We start from the raw sequence: 19,607 nt of genomic DNA on the forward strand, positions 1-19,607 counted from the left end.
ATATAGTCCATTTGTGTTTGATTAGTTAATTTATAATTATGAATAAAGTAATTAGTCCATGTGCACGTATATGTGTCTCTCCACGATCAGTTTACTTAAATGATATGAGATTATTATCTATTCGTTTGATCAGACGCGTAGGAAAAAGAGTAGACGCGTTGCATAGATTAAACATCCAGTTGAGATATAAATGTAATCTTATTTAGTGAGCCTCTATCTACCAGCAGCCTCTAATCGCTAACTTTCAAAAAAATCATTAGTTTACTTATGCTAAACTGTAAATATCATAAATGAAGAAAAGATTTTACAAAAGTATCATCTTTGGTCTTAACCAACTTGGCAAAAAGAAAGAAAAAACAAGCTGGTTCAACAAACTAACTAGAGACTAGGGACTCATCTAATCCACATAGCCATAAGATCTCTGAATTTCTTGTTCTCCCTCCTCGAAGAGATCACATTTCTCAATTCCTTATCAATACTTCTGAAGACTGCCTCTGCGGGTAGAGAAGTCTGATTATGAATCAAGTTATTCCGCTGTTTCCAGAGATGAAATACCACCGTTTGCGTTGCTAGCTTCCTGAGCAGAGATAGTCTCATTGATGCAGGGGCTCGGATCCAAGAGAGCAGCTCAGCCCAGTCACTGAATGGAGAAGTAGGTGGGTGGCATCTATGGAAGACGTTTCTCCACACATCAAGACTGTACTCGCAGGTCAAAAATAAATGCTCCCTGGTTTCGGGATCTTTTGAGCAGAAGGAACATAGAGGTGAGATTGGGAGTCCCCACGTACTAAGCCTTGCCTTTGTTGGCAGCCTATCATAATTGGCAGTCCACATTGTGAATGCATGCTTCGGAACTGATCCCTTGAACCAGACGACATCGTGCCAATTTTGAATCATCTGCCGTGGCCTCAAAGCTTCCCAAGTGGCAGAGGAGCTGAAAACATGAGAAGGAGAATCATCAGCAATCCATTCATAGCCATCATCAATATCATGAGACAAAGGAAGTTCTATAGTAGTAAGATATGAGTGTAGATCAACTTCCTGTTGAGATCGAGGATGAGGGAGAGACCATGTTAAGCCTCTGGCAACATCAGCTACTACCGCCTCTATCCTGACTCTTAAAGCTCTTGGACCAAGAGGACCTAGGTGCGTGATCAACTGACCCAAAGGTGTCCACGCATCAAACCAGAAACTTGTTGCTTGACCGTTACCAATCACAGGTTTGCAGAATCTTATCGCGAGAGGTCTGAGCTTTAGCAATCTCTTCCATGCCCATGAGTCAGTCTGGACTGCTTCAATAGACCAAAAAGACTGTGAAGATAAATGGATGTCGCGGTGCCAGTCAGCCCAGAGCGAAGAGGAATTAGAGAGCAGTATCCAGATGAATTTTAGACACAATACTTGGTTCCAGACAGAGAGATTACGAAGACCCAACCCGCCTTCCTGCTTAGGTAAACATACAGTTGACCACGCAACCTTTGCAATGCCTCTCCTTTCAATGTTTCCAGACCAGAGGAAACGGGAACAAAGCGATTCAATGATCTTAATGCAACCCTTAGGAAGCATGAAGGCTGAGCACCAGAAGTTGATGATACCAAATATTACCGTTCTCAACAGTTGTAGTCTTCCCGCAAAGGAGAGGGTCTTGACAGACCACGCCCGGAAGCACTTCGTGACTTTGTTGACAAGCGGAGAATACTCCGAAATTTTAAGCTTACGTGACATCAACGGGAGCCCAAGATAGCGGATGGGGAAAGCACCAGATGGGAATCCATAGTCCACTAGAGAAGAGGATTCCCTTTGGTCCAAACCCGCGGTGAATAGCTCCGTCTTTGTAGTGTTCATGGACAAGCCCGACCATGAAGCAAAGTCATCCAAGCATTCAGCTATACCATGTAGGCTGTTACTGCTTCCGTCAAAGAAGATCATAACATCATCAGCAAACATTAGGTGAGATATCTTCACATTCTCTGTTCGCGGATGGTAGCCAATATTACCAGCATCAAATCTAGCAGTGAGAAGCCTTGAAAGACATTCCATAGCAAGAACGAAGAGATATGGGGACAAAGGATCCCCCTGTCTTATTCCTTTAGTGCTGTTAAAAAATCCACCTAGAGCGCCATTTATGGAAATGGAGAAAGATGCAGTGGAGAGGCATTCCTCAATTAATCTGATGTAGCTTTCAGGGATGGCCAGAGCACGAAGAGTTGCAAGGATAAAATCCCATCGCACACAATCGAAAGCTTTCCTGAGGTCGACTTTTAACATGCCACGAGGTGAGATGTTTCGCGTGTTGTATCCATTAACCAAATCGGTGGCAAGCAATACATTCTCAGCCAAGAGTCTTCCAGGGAGGAAAGCTGATTGCGACTTAGAAATCATCAGGGGAAGTATCTCTTTGAGTCTAGAGGCGAGCAGCTTCGAGATTACTTTATAGACCGTATTTAAGCAAGAGATGGGCCTGAATTCTGAGGGATGGGACGCATTGGGGATCTTAGGGATAAGGGCAAGAGCTGCTGAGTTCCACTGTTTAAGAAGGCAGCCAGAGTTGAAGAATTCTAGAATTGCTTCAGTCACCTCCGGGCCAATTATCTCCCACGTAGCTATAAAGAATTCTGCAGAGTAACCGTCGGGTCCACCGGTTTTGTTTCTGGGCAGTGAGTAGAAGGCCTCTTTGATGTCCTCTTTAGTAAACTGTTTATCAAACCCAGCAACCTGCTCCTCAGAACATCTAAAATCGAATAGGAGATCAAGATCACTTTGAATAAACATCGATTGAGAGGCTTCACTTCCCAAAAGCTTCGAGAAGTAATCAACACAGAGCTGCTGAATACCCTCCTGCGACTCAATTCGTTCCCCTACGTCTGAATTCAGGAAATGGATATGATTTATGGCTTGTCTGGTCGCTGCATACCTGTGAAAGAGCCTGGAGTTTCCATCTCCAAAAGCCAACCAATTTATCCTTGACCTCTGGAAAAAGAACGCTGCTTCAGCAGAAGACAGATCCTCCCATTCTTTTAAAGCCTGAATTTCAGCAGAAGCATTCATCGTTGAGGGGGAAGATAACAAGATTTCTTGCGCTTGGATAAGCTTTTCATGAGCTTCAGCCGTTTTCTTCTCAATACCGGAGTAGTTTAGACGACTGAAATCCTTGATGCACTTCTTGAGTAGTTTAAGCTTTTTGGAGACTCTGTACATTGCAGAACCGGTGACGCTGAAAGAGAACCAGTTGACGCAGACCATTTCCCTGAACCCCGGGCTCTTTATAAGGAAGTTGTAAAATCTGAAAGGTTTCTTAGCTCTAGCGCGCTCTGGATCGAGTGAGATTGAGATGACTGCATGATCTGAGAACTCCGGGCTACCGAAGAAGGCAACCGAGGAGGGAAAATTGAAGTACCAGTCGTCATTCACCAGGCATCTGTCGAGCTTTTTTGCGATAGGTGAATTCTTCTGCTTGTTCCACCAAGTAAATGAAGTGCCTCTGAAGTTAAGGTCTTCGACATTAGCATTTAACAGGCACTGGCTGAAGTCCCGCATTCTCTTATCCAGGTTCAGTGACAGCGGTTTAGAGTGCTCTGCAGGTTCTCTAATTTGGTTAAAGTCTCCCATGATCATCCAAGGCTTGGAGCTCACGGCCTGCGAAGAAGCTAAGGAAGAGATTTCTGCCCAAAGATTAGTACGCTCATCAACATCATTAGAAGCATAAATGACAGAGATAATAAAATTTGATTGAGAGGAGGCCCAATTAATCTCGACAGTGATCATCTGAAGAGATTTGGAGATAACAGTTACCAAAATCGAGGGATGCCAAATGATCCAAATTTTACCCAACGGCGAGAAATCATAGTTGTGATCAGCAGACCATCCTGGGAATATATCCGAAACAAACTTATTTAACTTGAGCTGCTTCACATGCGTCTCAAGCAAAGCACCAAAAAGAGGAGAGTTCTTCCTAAACCATCTTCGTAATCCGCTGCGGTGACTGTATTTATTTAAACCGCGTATGTTCCAGCAAAAAAGATCAGTCGACATAAAAACTAATTTGTTTTGGGGCCCCTGCCCCGGTTTCCTTTCTTCCCTGAAAAACGTTTCTTGTTTCGCACAACCTCAAAATCAGGTTCGAGTCTGCTGAATTCACCCTCTTCCAACTCTGAGTCAGTGGACTCAACATCCGATGAATCAGGCTGAACGTCTGAGTGAGAGGACCTGGAGATACCTGAGTTACTTCTATTGATTGAAGGAAGAAGGTAGCTCGCCGAGGCGCTGGTCTCCCCCCTGACTATGTCCTTAGTAGTGCCCAGCTTGGTTTGATGTGGAAACTCCCGCATCGGCGTCAGCGTTTGATTTGGCTGAGGAGGAATCACTGGTGAAGACTGTTCAGCAGGGAGGTCCTTTGAAGGGACCGGTGCAGCATTTGGTGGATTAACCAGGACCCAATTCATCTTGTCTTTAGACCTCCCTCTCCTTGTTTTCTTACCTTTAGGCTCCTGTGTCTCTTGATTGTCGTGTCTGACATGTCTCTCTTGCTTTGATTTTTGAGTACATTTCGCACGCACATGCTCAGTCGAGCCGCATAATGTACAGGTCTTTGGAGCTTTCGGACAACGTCTCGTTGCGTGCCCAATTTCTTTACAGATGTCGCATACTGGAGGCATCCAAGGGCTGGAGACCAGCACCCTACTGATTTCTCCCGAGTCGAACTGTACGTTGACTGCTTCGGGGAGGGGCTTCCTAGGATCGATGATAGTGAACACCTTGGCGACCTCTAAGTTAGTTTTGTTCGCTGTCATGGGGTGTAGAAACTTCGGATGACCCACCAGTCCAGCAATGCGCTCTAAATCATTAGTTTACTTTTGACTCAGAAAGCTACAAGGTTGATAACCGAGAACCATAGAATATACAGTAATGTGGTTATATTAATAGTTTCTACTATTCATCGTATACACATATTATACTGTACGATGAACATGCCAAATGCATAAAGCCATACTCAATAAAGTACCTAGCATTTAATTTTGTTTTGTATCATTTTGTTCAGTTATATGTATTCAAATGGTAGAGATTGGTGATTTTTATAACACATGGAGGATGGATCATTAAGAACAAAAAGCAATACGTCGCTGTTAATCGTGTGAAAGGGAGAGAGGCGCATTAGTATATTCTCTAATCCACACCTGCATGGTTAGATTTGATCCATACTCCATAGATTCTTGAATTTACTTTTAGGGTAATATAGTCTTGATCTTTGACCCACCTACAAAAACATAATTAGCTTTTGGCTAAAAAGAAGCATAAGTAGTTACATAATCAACATCATACGTACAATGTCTTATATTATTTTAATTAATCGAATAACTAGAATGTAAAACTATGACTATAAGTGATCAAATTGGCATGACATCACCCGTCCTTATGTCACTGGAAACCAAAATTAATAAATTGAACCGGATATGTAACGCGGTAAGACTTATTGAAGATGATTTTTTTTGGCATCACTTTGAAGATGATTGTTTATTGGTTTACTCGGCTGAAAATTTATAGCCACCAAATAATAACCAAATAATTGAATTATAAAAAATTCATTTTAAAAGAAATATAATAAAATTAGATAAACTGATTGAGTGAGACTTCATCAAACATGGGTTCTATTGTGATCAGGGAGAGATAGTTGACACTTTATTGATTACATATTATATGTAACTCATATGATCAATAGTTGAATCCAAAAAGATTATAAATCTAAAATTTACACTTATATATGTTAAGTTTAGTAAGTAGATGATTTGTGTTTCTAAATAAAAATCAGATACTAGTAACCACAACTTCATCCGTTCTTTTTCTTTATTAGCATTTTGAGAATAATTGTAGTTACCTTTTTTGTCAATTTCTCTACAAGATCCTTTGTCTTTTCCACACAGCTTCTTCTTGACTAAGCTTAAAAACAAAAAAAAGAAAAAAAAATAACAAAAAGAAAACAAAACTTATTGGGCAAGCAGAAGGACATAAAGCCACATCACAATAGATTCTTATCATCATTCGTTTATATAAATACACACGAAACTCACATATCATCAAACTCACTCAAAAAAAGAAATACAGAGAATTCAAAAAAAAAGAAAAGATTCTTGTAAGTGAAAGCAAAGATGGTGATGGAAGAGAAACTCGTGATCAACGAACTGGAACAAGGGAGAGAGCTTGCCCAACGTTTGATGAGCAATCTCAAAGACACTTCCTCAATCGAATCCAGCAAGAACTTGATCTCTGAGATCCTCAGTATCTACCAGAATGCTATTTCCATGTTAGACGACAAGAAGGTCCTTAAACGTAGCCGTGAGATCGATGACAAAGATTCTAAGAACGTGATAAAAAAGAGGTAAACAGAGTTCAAAAGAGTTATTTTTTTTGTATGTGTTTGTGTTTCAAAATTGAGATCTCATGTGTGTTTTTCTTTGTGATTTGCAGGCAAGTGTTTGAGAAGAAGACAGAGAAAGTTAGTTTCTTTGTCGGAGCAGGACAAGAAAAGGGTTCCATTGATGATGGTTATTGCTGGAGAAAGTACGGTCAAAAAGAGATTCATGGATCCATTAATCCAAGGTATTATTATTAATCATCAATTATCATCATTTAATTTTAAATTTTTTTGTCTTAGCAAAAAAATTTAATTTATTTTTTTGTATTTTCTTGAAGATTTGCTAACGTATTCTGTTTTCTGTTATTTACAGAGGATATTTCAGATGCACGCATCGATTCACACAGAACTGTTTAGCAGTGAAGCAAGTCCAAAAATCAGACAGAGATCCTTCCATTTTCGAAGTGAAGTATGTCGGGAGCCACACTTGTAACAACACTACTACGTCCCCAAAGACACCGAACTTCTCTATTTCGATGTTCCAACAAGAAGACATCAAACCGACGAAAACAGAGGAAGCGATGATGAGTCTTGAAGATCTCGAGAGCACTAAGAACATTTTCAGAACGTTTTCTTTCTCCAACTACGAGATTGAGAATGCTGGTGGTGGTTGGAAAGGCAACCTCTTCCATGAGGATCAGCTGTCTCCTGCTGCGACTACGTCAGGGTCTGGAATCACCAGCGAGGTTGCAACAGCTCCTGCTTCCGTTGAGAACTCGGAGACTGCAGATTCGTATTTCTCGTCTTTGGACAATATTATCGACTTTGGACCGGATTGGTTGCTGTCGTGTGACGTTTTGAATTGGTGAATGTGATATTAATGTGGTGGTAGTAATTAAATAGATGAGTGTAATATTAGGATTAGATTTATATTTTTTGCTGATGGATATAGACTGGCTTTAATCAATAGGGAGGGGTTTGTTGATTCTCATTGAAGTTTAATGGTTCTTGATGATAAATTAATAAATAAAATGTTACTATTAAAGTTTACAAATTGATCATTTTGGAGATAAAAATTATAATGTTTTGTTTTAAACACTGAATCATTCATTATAATGTAAGACCATGTTTATCCGGTTTCTAAATTTTTTTTTTTGTCTTATCTGCTTTATTAAAAAAAAAAATTAAAAACGAGCCAATCGCAGAACGTCATGTGTCGGTAAGGCCCGCGAAAAGTGCAATAACCCACAAATTATCGATCCTTATTTCATATCTTTTGTTACCGATTTTTGCCTCTGGGGTGAGACCCACGCGTTAAAACCTCTCTTATAATCCCCCGATAAACGTGCTCTAAGTCGTGGAAGCACCGTAGCCTATTGGTTAAGGTTTAAAGGCTTCTACATCCAGGTCTGGGGTTCAAATCCCAGACTATGCAATTTATTGCAGATTACAGGAAATCCAGGTTTCAAGTCCCGGAGAGAGCGGTTTATTAAACAATTATGCAGACTATAGAGGAAAGGCTTGCAAGGGATCTTCAACATGGTGCAAGTAAATCTGGCCAGGCGTGGATCTTCATAGGACGGCTCAGGTGATGCAGTTAGGCGTAGGTCTTCATAAGGCAGGTAGTATTGTCGGTTGTCGAATCGTCTATGTAATATTTCTTATATCATAATTGTAAGATCATAATAAATCAGCGTTATAAAAAAAAAACGTGCTCTAAGTTGCGGACCAAATTGGTCGTATAATGTTTTGTAAACCAAAGAAATGCAATTAGGAAGTAGAAAAAAGAGAGTTTCAGACAGTAAAAATAAATAATTTAACTGATCATATCTTAGGTACAATGGGCCTGAGCCCAATAAGAAAAATAACAGCCCAATCTCATATTAATAACAGAGAGAAGTCGTTAGAATCTGGTAGATACCCGGAGGAGACAGACGCACAACGAAACTTACGAAGAAGAAGAAGGATGATATACCGAAAGTGGAGTTTGCTTTCCGGTCCACCGGTTATCCTCGGCGGAGCTGTAGTTGCCGCGATCGCCGTCGGCATCGTCTTACAGAACGTATATTCCTGCTCCATCTCTTTTTGTTTGGATCGTTTTTTTTTATAACAGAGATCCGTAACAGTCCGTTAGATCTATATCTTGATTAGCTAGTAATTGAAAGGAACGTCCTTTGATCTCTGTTGGTCCAAAGATTTGATTTTTTTAATGATTAGGTTACGAAAGGGGAGCAAAAGAAGAACGTTTCACCAAACAAATGAGATCATGGATAATGAGAAGAAGACGCTACACTACACAAGTGTGAGTTGAAACGTTTTTTAGTTCATGGAGTGTTTGTTGTAAGCTCAATAATGCTTTTTGTAAGCTTTTGAACACACAGATATCATTTTGTGTCCGTTTTAAGTTTCTTGTTGCTAATAATAATAATAATTCATTTTGCACATTGATTGATAACAAGGCTCTCTAGAGTAAGTACAAAGTTTTAAACTTAGAATGCTTGTGAACATTTCTTCATGCATATCTTCTTGGAACTCTCATCCCGAACCCACGTTTTAGCTTATCAACCCTGAGACCATGTAAGCATCAACCTCAGATAACATATAAAGTTAAAGGCAAAAGAGATAAGACTATTGTGGAAAGCTTACGTTGGGGCGAGTTTGCCAAGACTCTTTAGCTCTTCACCTGTATCTTCGTCTATGACTCTCCCTGTGATGTAAACAGTGTAGGATCGATCTCTGTCCCTAGGGAGACCTCTGGCAATCAGCAAGCGCAGGTCTTTCTCGTGAAGCTCTCTTCCGTTCACAAACACTCGTGTGTTTCCTCCAGCACAGTTCTCTGGCATTGGGTAGTTGAGCTCTTCAATAAAAGGCTGTAAGAAAAGGAGTCACGCCAACGTTAAGAAGAAGAAGCTGTAGAGAGACTGAAGAGTGATGTTTACCGGTAATATTCCAAGACATTGACCTCCCATTACTCCCCAGAACCCAGCTCTGTAGTCATACCTGATACCAAGGAGCAGAAGATAGCTTAGTAAATGACTAGAGTTTACGAGATTGGAGGGACCTCGTGTACCAGTAGTTTCCAGGCCGGATTGGTCCTGCTTGCTTCTCCGCCATTTTCACCAGACGTTCAGCTACAAGGTGCTCATTCACCAAAACATCACTTTCCCCTTCGTTCTGCATTGACTTCTTTAGATCCTTGAAGCTACTTTTCACCATACTCGCGAATCCACCCTTCCTGGTTCTTCCGTCCTCTTCTCTATAGTCATCTGCAGAGTCTTGAGACACTCCGTTGTTGTGAGAGTAGTCATTAACATCCATCTCGATTAGAACCGAAGCTTCTTTCATAGAGTTCTGTCTCTTGACTGTCTTGCTCAGTGTCACCCTGTTCTGTTCTGAACGAGAGCTTTGGCTCCTTGTCCCTGACCGGTCCCTTGCATTGATGGAAGAGTAAAAAGGCAAATCTGGAATGAGTTTCCTGCCTGTTTGACTGTCTGAACTTAGCTCGTATTCAGAGAAGCTAGGAGAAGCAGGACCAGTTGATACATAGTCTGGTCCTCTATCCGTTGCATCAGAAGAGATGTCAAGAGCAGTTAACCAATGCAGCCTACTGAGAGTTTCTTCTTCTTCTCCTCTTGCTGAAGCAGGATCAGTTGAGAGGATGAGTTTCTTATCATCAGCAAAGGAGAAATCTATCAAGCAAGAACACGCTCCACAGCGGAGTCTCTGTGGCTTTCTCGTAGCAGTATCTGTTTTGTCTGGCAGTTTCAGAATCTTGGAGCATTTTTTACAGTTTATGAATGGAGCACCACCAGCTACAGGGTGGATTAAACGAGGACCACCTGAAGATGATACAGCTCTAGAGGGTATGCAATGACCACGAGATTGAGAAGCAGGAGGGTGAGGAGGAATAAAGGATCTAGGACTATGCAGTGGAGAAGGAAACGCAGCACTTCTCTCATAAGGGTAGAAACCGATGTTATGAAGAGCATCAGGGAGTCCTGAGGGAGGATAAACTGAGCCTGAAGCTCTATGATATGGATCATAGCAGTGTGAACAAGAGCAAGTTGAGTGGTGAAGAAGCATTCCATTTCTCTGGTGTGTGTTAAACAAATCATGACCGTTGTTGCTAGTATACTGTCTAGAGTAGTGGTGATGAGATTGCTGCTGAGTTCTTTCATGCATATGGAACCTGAGAGGTTCAGGTTCTGGATTTTGATGGTAATAAGGTCCTGCAAGGTGTTTACCAGAGCTTGGAAACCGCAGTGGAGGCTTTTTGGATGACCTTGGGATCTGTTGCTCTTTAGGTTGATGAAGATGTTCTTTTAGCTTATCCAATTTTTTCACCAGCTCAGCTCTGTCTTGCTGGATCGCTTCATCACTAGACACAGAATCTTGAAAGTAGTTAGGAGCAGAGAATCTGAACGACCGATCCAAACCAGGTTGAGAACCGCTAACAACATTCAGTTTTGAACAAGGAACATCTGTTTGACCAGTTTGTTGGTGTCTTGATGAATCATCATCTGAATCAGGTTCTTCTTCGCTTGAACAAGAGTTAACTTCAGTTTCTTTGGCTCTGGTTTTCACTGACTTGTCCGGCCCTGGATCTGCTTCATGGTCCTTGTTTTTGGCTTTACATAGAAATAATAATAATTAAAAAAAAACTTTCAGGTTTTGTCTGTAAGAGAAGATTGTAAAACGGGAAACTAACCGCAAAGAACGGTGCCACAACCACCGCACTGGAAGAAGGAACAGTCTTTAGGCTCTGGTAAGAGATTCTTGCACTTTGGACAACGAACTAGCTTTACTTCTATCGTCGACTCGGCCATTTTGTTGAGAACAGAAAATATCAGCAAGCAATATAAGAAGAAAGACCAAAGAAGACTGCTTCTTCTTGAAGCAAAGACAGAGAGGTGAAGTTTTTGTTCTTTTTGCTTTTTCTTTAATGAGCTTTGTTAGGTCTCTAGAGAGATGAAGAAGGTGGAATCTGTGAAGAACCTCTTGGTTCTATTCGTTACTCTTTCACCTAAAACCTTCATTTTTCCCCACAAAAGTAAACTTGAAGAAGAGTAAGTCAGAGAGAGACAGAGTCAGACTGTGCAGACTTCAGTTTCCTTCCTTAGTCCCTTACACAGCAGAAGTAAGCAACACAGAACCGAAGAATTAAAAACAGCGTAATGATTTAGCTCTTTTGCTCTTTAGGACCAGAGAAAACGGTTTAAAGAATTTAAAGGTTTAGTTAGGCTTTTGATGGTTATGTCAAAAGTCCATATTTCATATTTGGTTCTTTTTTCCACACATCAAAGAAAACGACTGATAAAAGTGAGCTCATAATCGATTTATTATGGGCGGGACAGTCTACAAAGTGGGCCATTTCTTCATTTTCTGTTTCTTCTTTATTTTTGAAATCGCCAAGGAATAAAATTTAAAGATTATTTTTGCTTTTTGATTTTTGTTTTGATGGAAATCCAGAAATTTTCTTATTACTGGTAAATTTTGCAAATTAATATACTTAACAATAAAAATTTCATTATATATTTAGATAAATAGTAAAATACAGTTGGAAACTTGGAATATAGTATGTAAGTGGAGCTCACAAAATATCATAGAGGGAGAAATGGTCAAAAGCTAAAGCTGGGTTTGAGACAATAATGGAAACATTAAATTGATGAAGTGAGTAGTTAAATGTCTATTTCTCATTTAATTTTCTAATTCACTTGTACTGATTTTGATTTTTTTGTATATATTTTCATCATGTACTTGACTTTTGAACATTTATTTTTTTTTGTATATATTTTCTGCATTTTTATTGAATGTTTCAATATCTTTTTGTTAAATAAACAAACCGTGTGAACTTTCTATCTAACATTTTTAACTTTTGAAAAAAAGAGAGAGTTACAGTTAGTAAAATTTCAAAAGATTGAAGGAGGGAGAGGAACCAAACTTATTCCAATTCATTTGAGACAACGAAAAAAAAAACAAATTAAAGCAGGAAAAAAAACAGATATGGTCGAAGGATATATATCCTACATAGGAATAAGATTTAAAGTACAAAACTAAAGGTAAAGCAAACTATCTTTTACAGTTTCGAACTCACTTCGAATCAATCAATCAAATTTGTTGTTGAAAAAAAAAATTGTTATTGAACTAGGAAATTTCCAACACTGAATATGGGCCTATATGGGCTCATTCGTAATCTTCACGACCTGTATTGTATTACGCAATAGGTAAATAGCCGAGGTGAAGCTCGAGCCATTAGAGCAACCACAACGCTGTATTTATCGAATCCTTAAGCCCAAATCCTTATGTGTTTTTGATTTTAATAATAATAAATGGTTTCGGGTTGAGAAGGATTAATCCTTCTGGAAGAGGTTTTCGATATTATCGACGTGGCAACGAAGCCGGTATAATCTCGAATTATTTTGTTGTCAAAAAATCATTCTGTCACGAAAAAAAAGCTATGATTCCTCGTAAGGCGATTCCGATCCTCGGCGTAGATCTACTAAATCAGTGGCTTCCTCTCTTGATTCGTGGGTTTATTCGATTAGGGTTTCTTTTTGGGGAGCTTGCATGTCGATTTCGATGTGATTTTGACTTGGGTTTCGGGGTTTTCGAAACGGTTTGGGGATTTTTCGATTTGGGGTTTTCAATCGATTAGGGTTTCAAACCGATTCCGATTTTAATGGTTTCAGAGATTGATTTCGTTCTCATTTGTGTTTTCTTAAAGATTCCATTCCTGGTAATACCATTGAACATACAAATTTCATTAAAATCATTAACTCTTAAAAAAATAAAAATATTAAAATATACTTAAGGAATCCAATGGTGGGAACACCATTGGAGATGCTCTTACCTTGATGGCTTGATTAATCCCAGATATCTCTAAACTACGTATGAAGTGGTCAATAAAGAGAACCATGTGATTTTTCTTCAGAAAATCTTTAGAACAATTTTTTTCATAACATAAACAGGTTAAAAAAAAGAAGAATTTTTTTTGTCACATTTTAATTAGTCAAAGTAGTTCTAAAAATGCAACCAGGCAACATTATCTTCTTGATTTCTTTCTTAATTTCGTAATTCTTCTTTCTATTCCACCAAGATTTCCTCCGTTGACTAGAACTTGTGGTTGTCTTAGAAGAAGCATATGCATTGTTGTTGTCTTTATCTTTTGCCATCACAGCTTGTAGGCTCAAACGGGGCGGCCGAACGTGAGCTGGAGAGAAAGGCAGCAGTTTGCGTTCGATGATGTGAGCAAAAGAGGCGAGCTCGTAAGAATCGTAGAGTGGACTCTCACAGTCCCATATTTTGTGAGCACGACCATCAGCTAATACTGTGTTTTGTGAGTTATAGCTTCTTCCATGGAGTTGTGTGTTTGACATAACTGAAAGACTTGAAAGTTTCTTCGCTATCTTTTTTTTTGACAGCAACAAATAAACTAGCTTTGTCTGAGTTGTCTTGTCTCTCGGTCGAAGTGTGTTGTTTATATAGGGATTGAGAATCTGAGCTGGCTAGATAGAATTTTGTGGGTTGAGTGTGTTTTTACGTAGTAATAAATTGTGAGGCGGTTCTATTATTTACTTAATACCATTCGGTACTCGACGTAGCGATATGTGTATATGTGTATGTGCTGCATGCTGGTATGTGAACGTTCCTGTACAATTAATAATTTCCAGCTATCATTTTACAAATAGAGGAAAAAGATCTAAATATGCCACATTCCAAAATTGATACTTCCATTTGTATTATTGTGGATTCTTTTCTAAAAAAATTATAATTATTTTTCCTAAATGAAAAGATATGGTACGCTTTATTATTATTTATCATCTATTTTGTTCATGAGAACTTAATGTGCCAAAGAGTAAATAGTTTGGTGTGGGGAAAAAAAAGAGGGCATGCATGAACCTGCGTGTGTTGTATATATGCTGTCCAATGAAAAAGCGATAAAGCATAAGATATTCATCATCTTATTTTGGAAAAGAATATATTCATCATCATATTATCGTATAAAGCAGAAAAAAAAAGAAACACATGTGTAATATACTAATATATATGAAAATAACTTATTTACCAGTTTATCATTTTAAAATATCGTCACATTTTTTTATGATCGGGAAAAGTTCCAGCTGGAACTCTTTTACTGTTTGAATCAACGTAGTTTGATTGTCGCATTTTTATTATATTTAAGATTATAACTGTTTGATGAGTGTTTTGATTTGAAATATACAGTTAGGAATGTCAAATGGACAAGTTATGCGTCACATTTTATTATACTTAAGATTAAAACTTAATATTTATTGTAAAAGATGTAAGTATACTAAATTTCGTATATATTATGGACTTAAACTTTATTATTTTGCATTTGAATTTTTGACGAGAAAATTTGATTTTGAAGTTTTTATGATTTTGATGAAAAATATGACTTTGAGTTTTATGAAAACATGATTTTGAGATTTTGGCCGAAAAAGATAATTTTAACGGAAAATTGCGATTTTGTAATTTTGGCAGAAAATCACGATTTTATGGTTTTGATGGAGAAAATGTAATTTTTACGGAAAAATATGTTTTTTTCAGTTTTGACCAAAACTCGATTTTATGCTTTAGAAAGACTAAGTAAAATTATATTTTTTTTCTTAATTTCCTAAACCTAGATATTTTAGCTATTTGAGCAGCCCAATGTCGAGATGATCTTGTCCGGTTACCCATGAACCTAAATCCCATTTGGACTTGTCCATTTGAACCCATTTAACTTTGATCTAATATAAGTGTGTCCATATTAACCTATAATAATTTGGACACGGCCGCCCATTTGATATCCGTCAGTACATATTTGTTGATAACGTGAAATATACACATTAGTCCAAAATATTATAATAATTCACTTTCAGAGATCGGACGAGAATATATGCATAATACATCAATGTATAATATATGCTGATGAAACATTTCTCTACAAATTTACCTGTGAAAATCTCTCGCCGTAAACATATTGTTATATGATATCCTAAAAAGCATACGTATCAGGAAACGATAACGTTACTTAGGAGAGTTATAATTATCAAAAGTTTTAGACCAAAAAAAAATTATCAAAAGTTACTTTAAGGTTTACATGCAAAGCCTAAAGGTATTCATATTATAAATCTGCTTAGTGCTAATCAGCTCATTAACGACAATATGCTTTTAGACATCAGCATTACTAGGTCCTACCAATGATGTCATAATCACGGATAGCTGCTAACCACACCACTATAGTTTTTTATCTGCACTTACTCTATTGCGTAAATGATTATTGTTCTTGAAAAAGACATGTCTAGATCAGATTCATTCAACAATCACATCTCTGATTGCACAAAATGCAAAGTAAAACCACTATGATTAATACATATTTCTTCTACATAAAGATAAAAAAAGTTTTTTTTTTGTTCCTTACACTGAATTTAATAACAAAAGTAAAACTTATCTATCAACAATAAAAATAACAAACAACTTTTCTCTTCTTGATTTCACAACATTTCACTCAAAAGCTGTACTGAAGAATCTACTCACCACATTCTCACACAGAATCTGCAGAACCTTAGCATTACTTGGCTTCACACATCTTGGCATCTTAAACTGTCCAGCAGACGAACCAAGGCCAAGAAAATGTTCCTGAATCTTCTTGAAAGTTCCTTTCTCGAGAACTCTCAGCTCCAAAGCTCCAATAGTCTTGCATTTTCTTGAACTCATGTAACCCGCATCGATGAACCCTTTGTCTAAACAGTTGCAGCAGTCTTGAAGAACATCTTCGTTTGTCTCACCTGAGATCTCCCAGAATATAACGTAATGTCCTGGCTCTGTAGAGAGATCTACATGGCTCGAGAAGTCTATGACTTCGATCTTTTCTTCTGAGAGTCTCTTTGCTGCTGATTCTACTGAAAGCTGAAGGTCTCTTTCAGTGTTCTTGTCGATGTTGATGGAGAGGATTAGGTTTCTCCTGCACACGAACTTGAGTTGTGGAGTCTTGTTGTAGAAACTCATGATCTTTACTACATCTCCAAGACGGTATCGATACAATCCTGCGCAATGTGGAACATATTTCACTTCAAATATATTATAGAAAAAAACTCTGAAAAATAACACTCCCTAACACTTTAAATCTTACAGTTTTCCGACTAACATTTTTAACCGTTAAAGTAATATTTGTATCACAAAAAAAACTTCCGATCTGACATACTATTCATCAAGTAAAAAAAAAACTGATGATGTGTCAAGTTTTTTTAATTTAAAAAAAATAATAATTACTTAACAATGAGTTAAGCAGTGGGTAAACTCTTAGTACCTGCGTAGTTTGTTAAGACAACCTCGTACTCTTGTCCAACCTTAACCTCAGTTAAACCAACCGGTTCCTGCTCTCCTTCCCCTGTTTCAGACACAGGTAAAAACTCAAAGTAACCAAGATTAGGAATCACAGCGAACGTAGCTTCCTCAGGACACAATCTCGGCGTAACGTTAGCAGCAATCCACCCCTCCGAGCTACCGTAATCATGACTCACAAGAGGCAGATCACCAGCGTAATGCCTCAGCTTCTTCACATACGGCTCCATGGAGCCAGTCATGATCCCATAAACATACTTCGCGTTCGGGAACAGCGCAGGGATCAACCCGTACCAGTTGCTCAAACTCAAACACTTGTCGCGTATCGTCTCCGCTAGCTCAGGGTTAGGTGCCGTGATGAGCTTCGACATTGCGGCGCGGACCGAAGGGACGGTGATACGACTACTCAAGACACCGTGTTTAATATCGGTAACGATCTCTTCCCAAACATGTTCAAAGGTCCTAAACGCGTGGACTAGACCGTGAGCGAAGGGGGCGAAGACGTACTGGACCTGGTCTCTGAAGAGGATCCCGGACAAGAGATGGCAGTACAGTGCTTGGTGAACATCAGGACTGAAGATAACTTCGTCGGGACTACAACAAAGAGACATTATTGATCTCATCCCGGCTTTGAAGTTGGGGTTACGGTACACGTTAGTGGTTGCAGTTCCAATAGGGACACCTCCTGTTGATATGTATTGCTTGCTGCTGAAGATAAACTGCAACGCTCTCCCATTGTCATCAATAGGGAACTCTCTGTACAAAATATAAACAACAATTAGTAGTTTTTTTTTTAATAATTAGTAGTTGCAATTCAAGAAATAATAGCTAACCACTTTATTGAAGATTATTGTTTAGGCAACCGATATTAATGGATATTTTGGACGTAGACAGAATTTTTTTTTTTTTAAATGTTTTGTTCAGACAGGCGTATACCGGTTTTTAGGACAGTTAGTAGTTGTTTTTACTGTCTTCATGTAAATGGATGGATACATAAAATAGGTGTGAGAATGTGGGGAACATGACCACTAGCTATACCTGTTCCTGAAGGCAAAAGCAGTACGAAACAGCTGTAGTGTGTTCTCCATCAGCTCATCAGTGAAAGGAACAAACTTTGGACGGCCTTGACTAGTTCCAGAGCTGTTCATTACCAAACAGAGAGACTTTTGAGTAACATTATTATCAAAAGAGATCATTTTTTAGAAATGGGTTTTTGTAAGAAGGAACCTCAAGGAGATAGCTGGAACGGGATGGCCAGTGAGGATAGGTGACGTGTCACCATCGACCATTCTTTTGATGTAAGGCTCCAACTCAGAATCAGTGACTAACGGAACCAAAGCTTTGAAATCTCCTTCTGGGTCTGTCGTGGTGTCTCCGTTGATCCCGAAGTTTCGCAAGTAAATGGCGGATTTGTTCTTGTGGAGAATCTCTTTCAAGGTTTGTTTCTGGACTTGGTCAGCGTTTCTCGTCATTTCATCGAAGTCGTCGATGACTCTGTTCATGTTGAAAGTCTCAGCCTTTTTCTCCAACATCCTAAAAAAAAGTGAGGAAATAAAATGATCAGAGACAATCTATAGCAGATTCTAAAATTTAGCAAAAGGAGGTTAGGTTCTGACAGAGTTGCAGATAGCTAAGAGAAGAAACAGAGTAATTAAGGAAGGAACAAACTTTAAAGCTGTTTATGTATCTGATAATACATAAAGGGAAAGTTTTTAAAGAAAAGAGATAAATTAAAAGAACTTTTTAGCAGATTTTCTTTTTTAAAAAAAGTGGAGAAACGGTTCTCTGGAACCTAAACGATATGATACTCTTTGTGATAAAAATCAAAAAACAGAATGAACACAGGACTCTGATGATGATCTTGAGAAAGATCAATACTTTAAGGACGAGGAATCAATAATCGAGGAACCCAGTAGTTTTCTAGAGTTTACAATCAGAACCCATGTCGGAATCTATTAGATTGGTAAAAGAGAATAGAACTTTGGAATCTATCTGAATAAAAGTAGAGAGAGAAAGAGAGAGAGAGCAAAAAGTCAACGAGTTGGAGCCGGAGAAACTGTTATTTTCCCCCGATGAGAAGAAACGAATTACATGAAGGAGTGATAGAGAGAGAGAGAGAGAGAGAGAGAGAGAGAGAGAGAGAGAGAGAGAGAGAGAGAGAGAGTACCTGCCTGTTGTGAGCTCTGTAGCTTGGTGGAGTACAGAGAGAGAGAAAGAAAGATTTAGGAGAGAGAGAGAAGAGTGATTGTAGAAAAGTCAGAGAATCTGTGGAATTTATAGAGTGGAAAAGAAGAAGAAGTTTGATAGTTTTGAAGTCGATGATGAATCAGTGAAAGACGTTACTTACGTTTTTTTTTCTTTTCTGAGTGTTGCCAACACTTTGCCGACGGTATTTAATTTTTTTTTATTTTCTTCCTTCCGACCAAAATTTTGTTTTATTTCGGTCCAATCCCATTAAAGTACATTCATATGTAACGCCAACTTCGTTGCTCAAAAAAAAAAAAATGTAACGCCAACTTTTTCTTTTTAACCGGGCTGGTTCTCTGGGACCTATTCTTCTTTAGTTTATTTACTACTACTATAATATAACTTCCTTGGGGACTCCGACTTTCATGTTACAAGACACCAAAAAGTATACGCATTTTGGTCAACATATTACATCGAGTGTTTAAATATCTCGACAGAATCATACGTTTTTATGTTTTCTTCTGTGCTTCAAAGCACAATATTATATGGTTTCCACGGATATAAATTAAACTTCCCTTTGTTTACAAATTAATTAAAAACAAAGCTGAAAAACAAGTTTAGTTTGGTTTACTCAATAGTATAACATAGGTATCCAATTTTAAGTATATTAAAACTAGGAAATCGCATTTTTGCATTATCACTTCTTCCATACTTTTTTTTACTA

At 38.4% G+C, this 19,607-nt stretch overlaps 4 protein-coding genes across 7 annotated transcripts; 2 read left to right on the top strand and 2 right to left on the bottom strand.

Moving 5' to 3' along the window:
- Positions 1 to 6,073: 6,073 nt before the first annotated feature.
- LOC103866472 (probable WRKY transcription factor 46) lies at positions 6,074 to 7,351 on the top strand. The gene is made up of 3 exons (XM_009144402.3): positions 6,074 to 6,373; positions 6,463 to 6,594; positions 6,723 to 7,351. Exons 1-3 carry the CDS (start codon positions 6,144 to 6,146, stop codon positions 7,216 to 7,218), a joined length of 858 nt encoding a protein of 285 aa, XP_009142650.1. The 5' UTR covers positions 6,074 to 6,143; the 3' UTR covers positions 7,219 to 7,351.
- An 851-nt stretch (positions 7,352 to 8,202) lies between these two features.
- Positions 8,203 to 8,801, top strand: LOC103866474 (succinate dehydrogenase subunit 8, mitochondrial). Its single transcript, XM_009144405.3, has 2 exons — positions 8,203 to 8,411; positions 8,567 to 8,801. Exons 1-2 carry the CDS (start codon positions 8,316 to 8,318, stop codon positions 8,609 to 8,611), a joined length of 141 nt encoding a protein of 46 aa, XP_009142653.1. The 5' UTR covers positions 8,203 to 8,315; the 3' UTR covers positions 8,612 to 8,801.
- On the bottom strand, positions 8,714 to 11,579 carry LOC103866473. 2 transcript variants are annotated; one of them, XM_018658720.2, is made up of 6 exons: positions 11,058 to 11,577; positions 10,561 to 10,977; positions 9,420 to 10,506; positions 9,289 to 9,349; positions 8,996 to 9,219; positions 8,714 to 8,916 (listed from the first exon to the last, which is right to left on the bottom strand). In XM_018658720.2, exons 1-6 carry the CDS (start codon positions 11,173 to 11,175, stop codon positions 8,862 to 8,864), a joined length of 1,962 nt encoding a protein of 653 aa, XP_018514236.1. In that variant the 5' UTR covers positions 11,176 to 11,577; the 3' UTR covers positions 8,714 to 8,861. The 2 variants fall into 2 exon arrangements, with proteins under 2 accessions (XP_018514236.1, XP_009142651.1); XM_009144403.3 differs by having other exon boundaries at positions 9,420 to 10,977; positions 11,058 to 11,579.
- Positions 11,580 to 15,687: 4,108 nt separating this feature from the next.
- LOC103866475 (jasmonoyl--L-amino acid synthetase JAR1) lies at positions 15,688 to 19,120 on the bottom strand. Of its 3 annotated transcripts, none has more exons than XM_009144406.3 (5): positions 18,864 to 19,120; positions 17,924 to 18,229; positions 17,735 to 17,836; positions 16,662 to 17,452; positions 15,688 to 16,398 (listed from the first exon to the last, which is right to left on the bottom strand). In XM_009144406.3, the coding sequence occupies exons 2-5, from the start codon at positions 18,226 to 18,228 to the stop codon at positions 15,857 to 15,859; spliced, it is 1,740 nt and encodes a 579-aa protein (XP_009142654.2). In that variant the 5' UTR covers position 18,229; positions 18,864 to 19,120; the 3' UTR covers positions 15,688 to 15,856. The 3 variants fall into 3 exon arrangements, with proteins under 3 accessions (XP_009142654.2, XP_009142655.2, XP_009142656.2); XM_009144407.3 differs by having other exon boundaries at positions 18,868 to 19,095; XM_009144408.3 differs by lacking the exon at positions 18,864 to 19,120 and adding an exon at positions 18,575 to 18,808.
- Positions 19,121 to 19,607: the final 487 nt, after the last annotated feature.

Source organism: Brassica rapa, chromosome A05 (assembly GCF_000309985.2).
Source record: "Brassica rapa cultivar Chiifu-401-42 chromosome A05, CAAS_Brap_v3.01, whole genome shotgun sequence".
Taxonomy (NCBI): domain Eukaryota; kingdom Viridiplantae; phylum Streptophyta; class Magnoliopsida; order Brassicales; family Brassicaceae; genus Brassica; species Brassica rapa.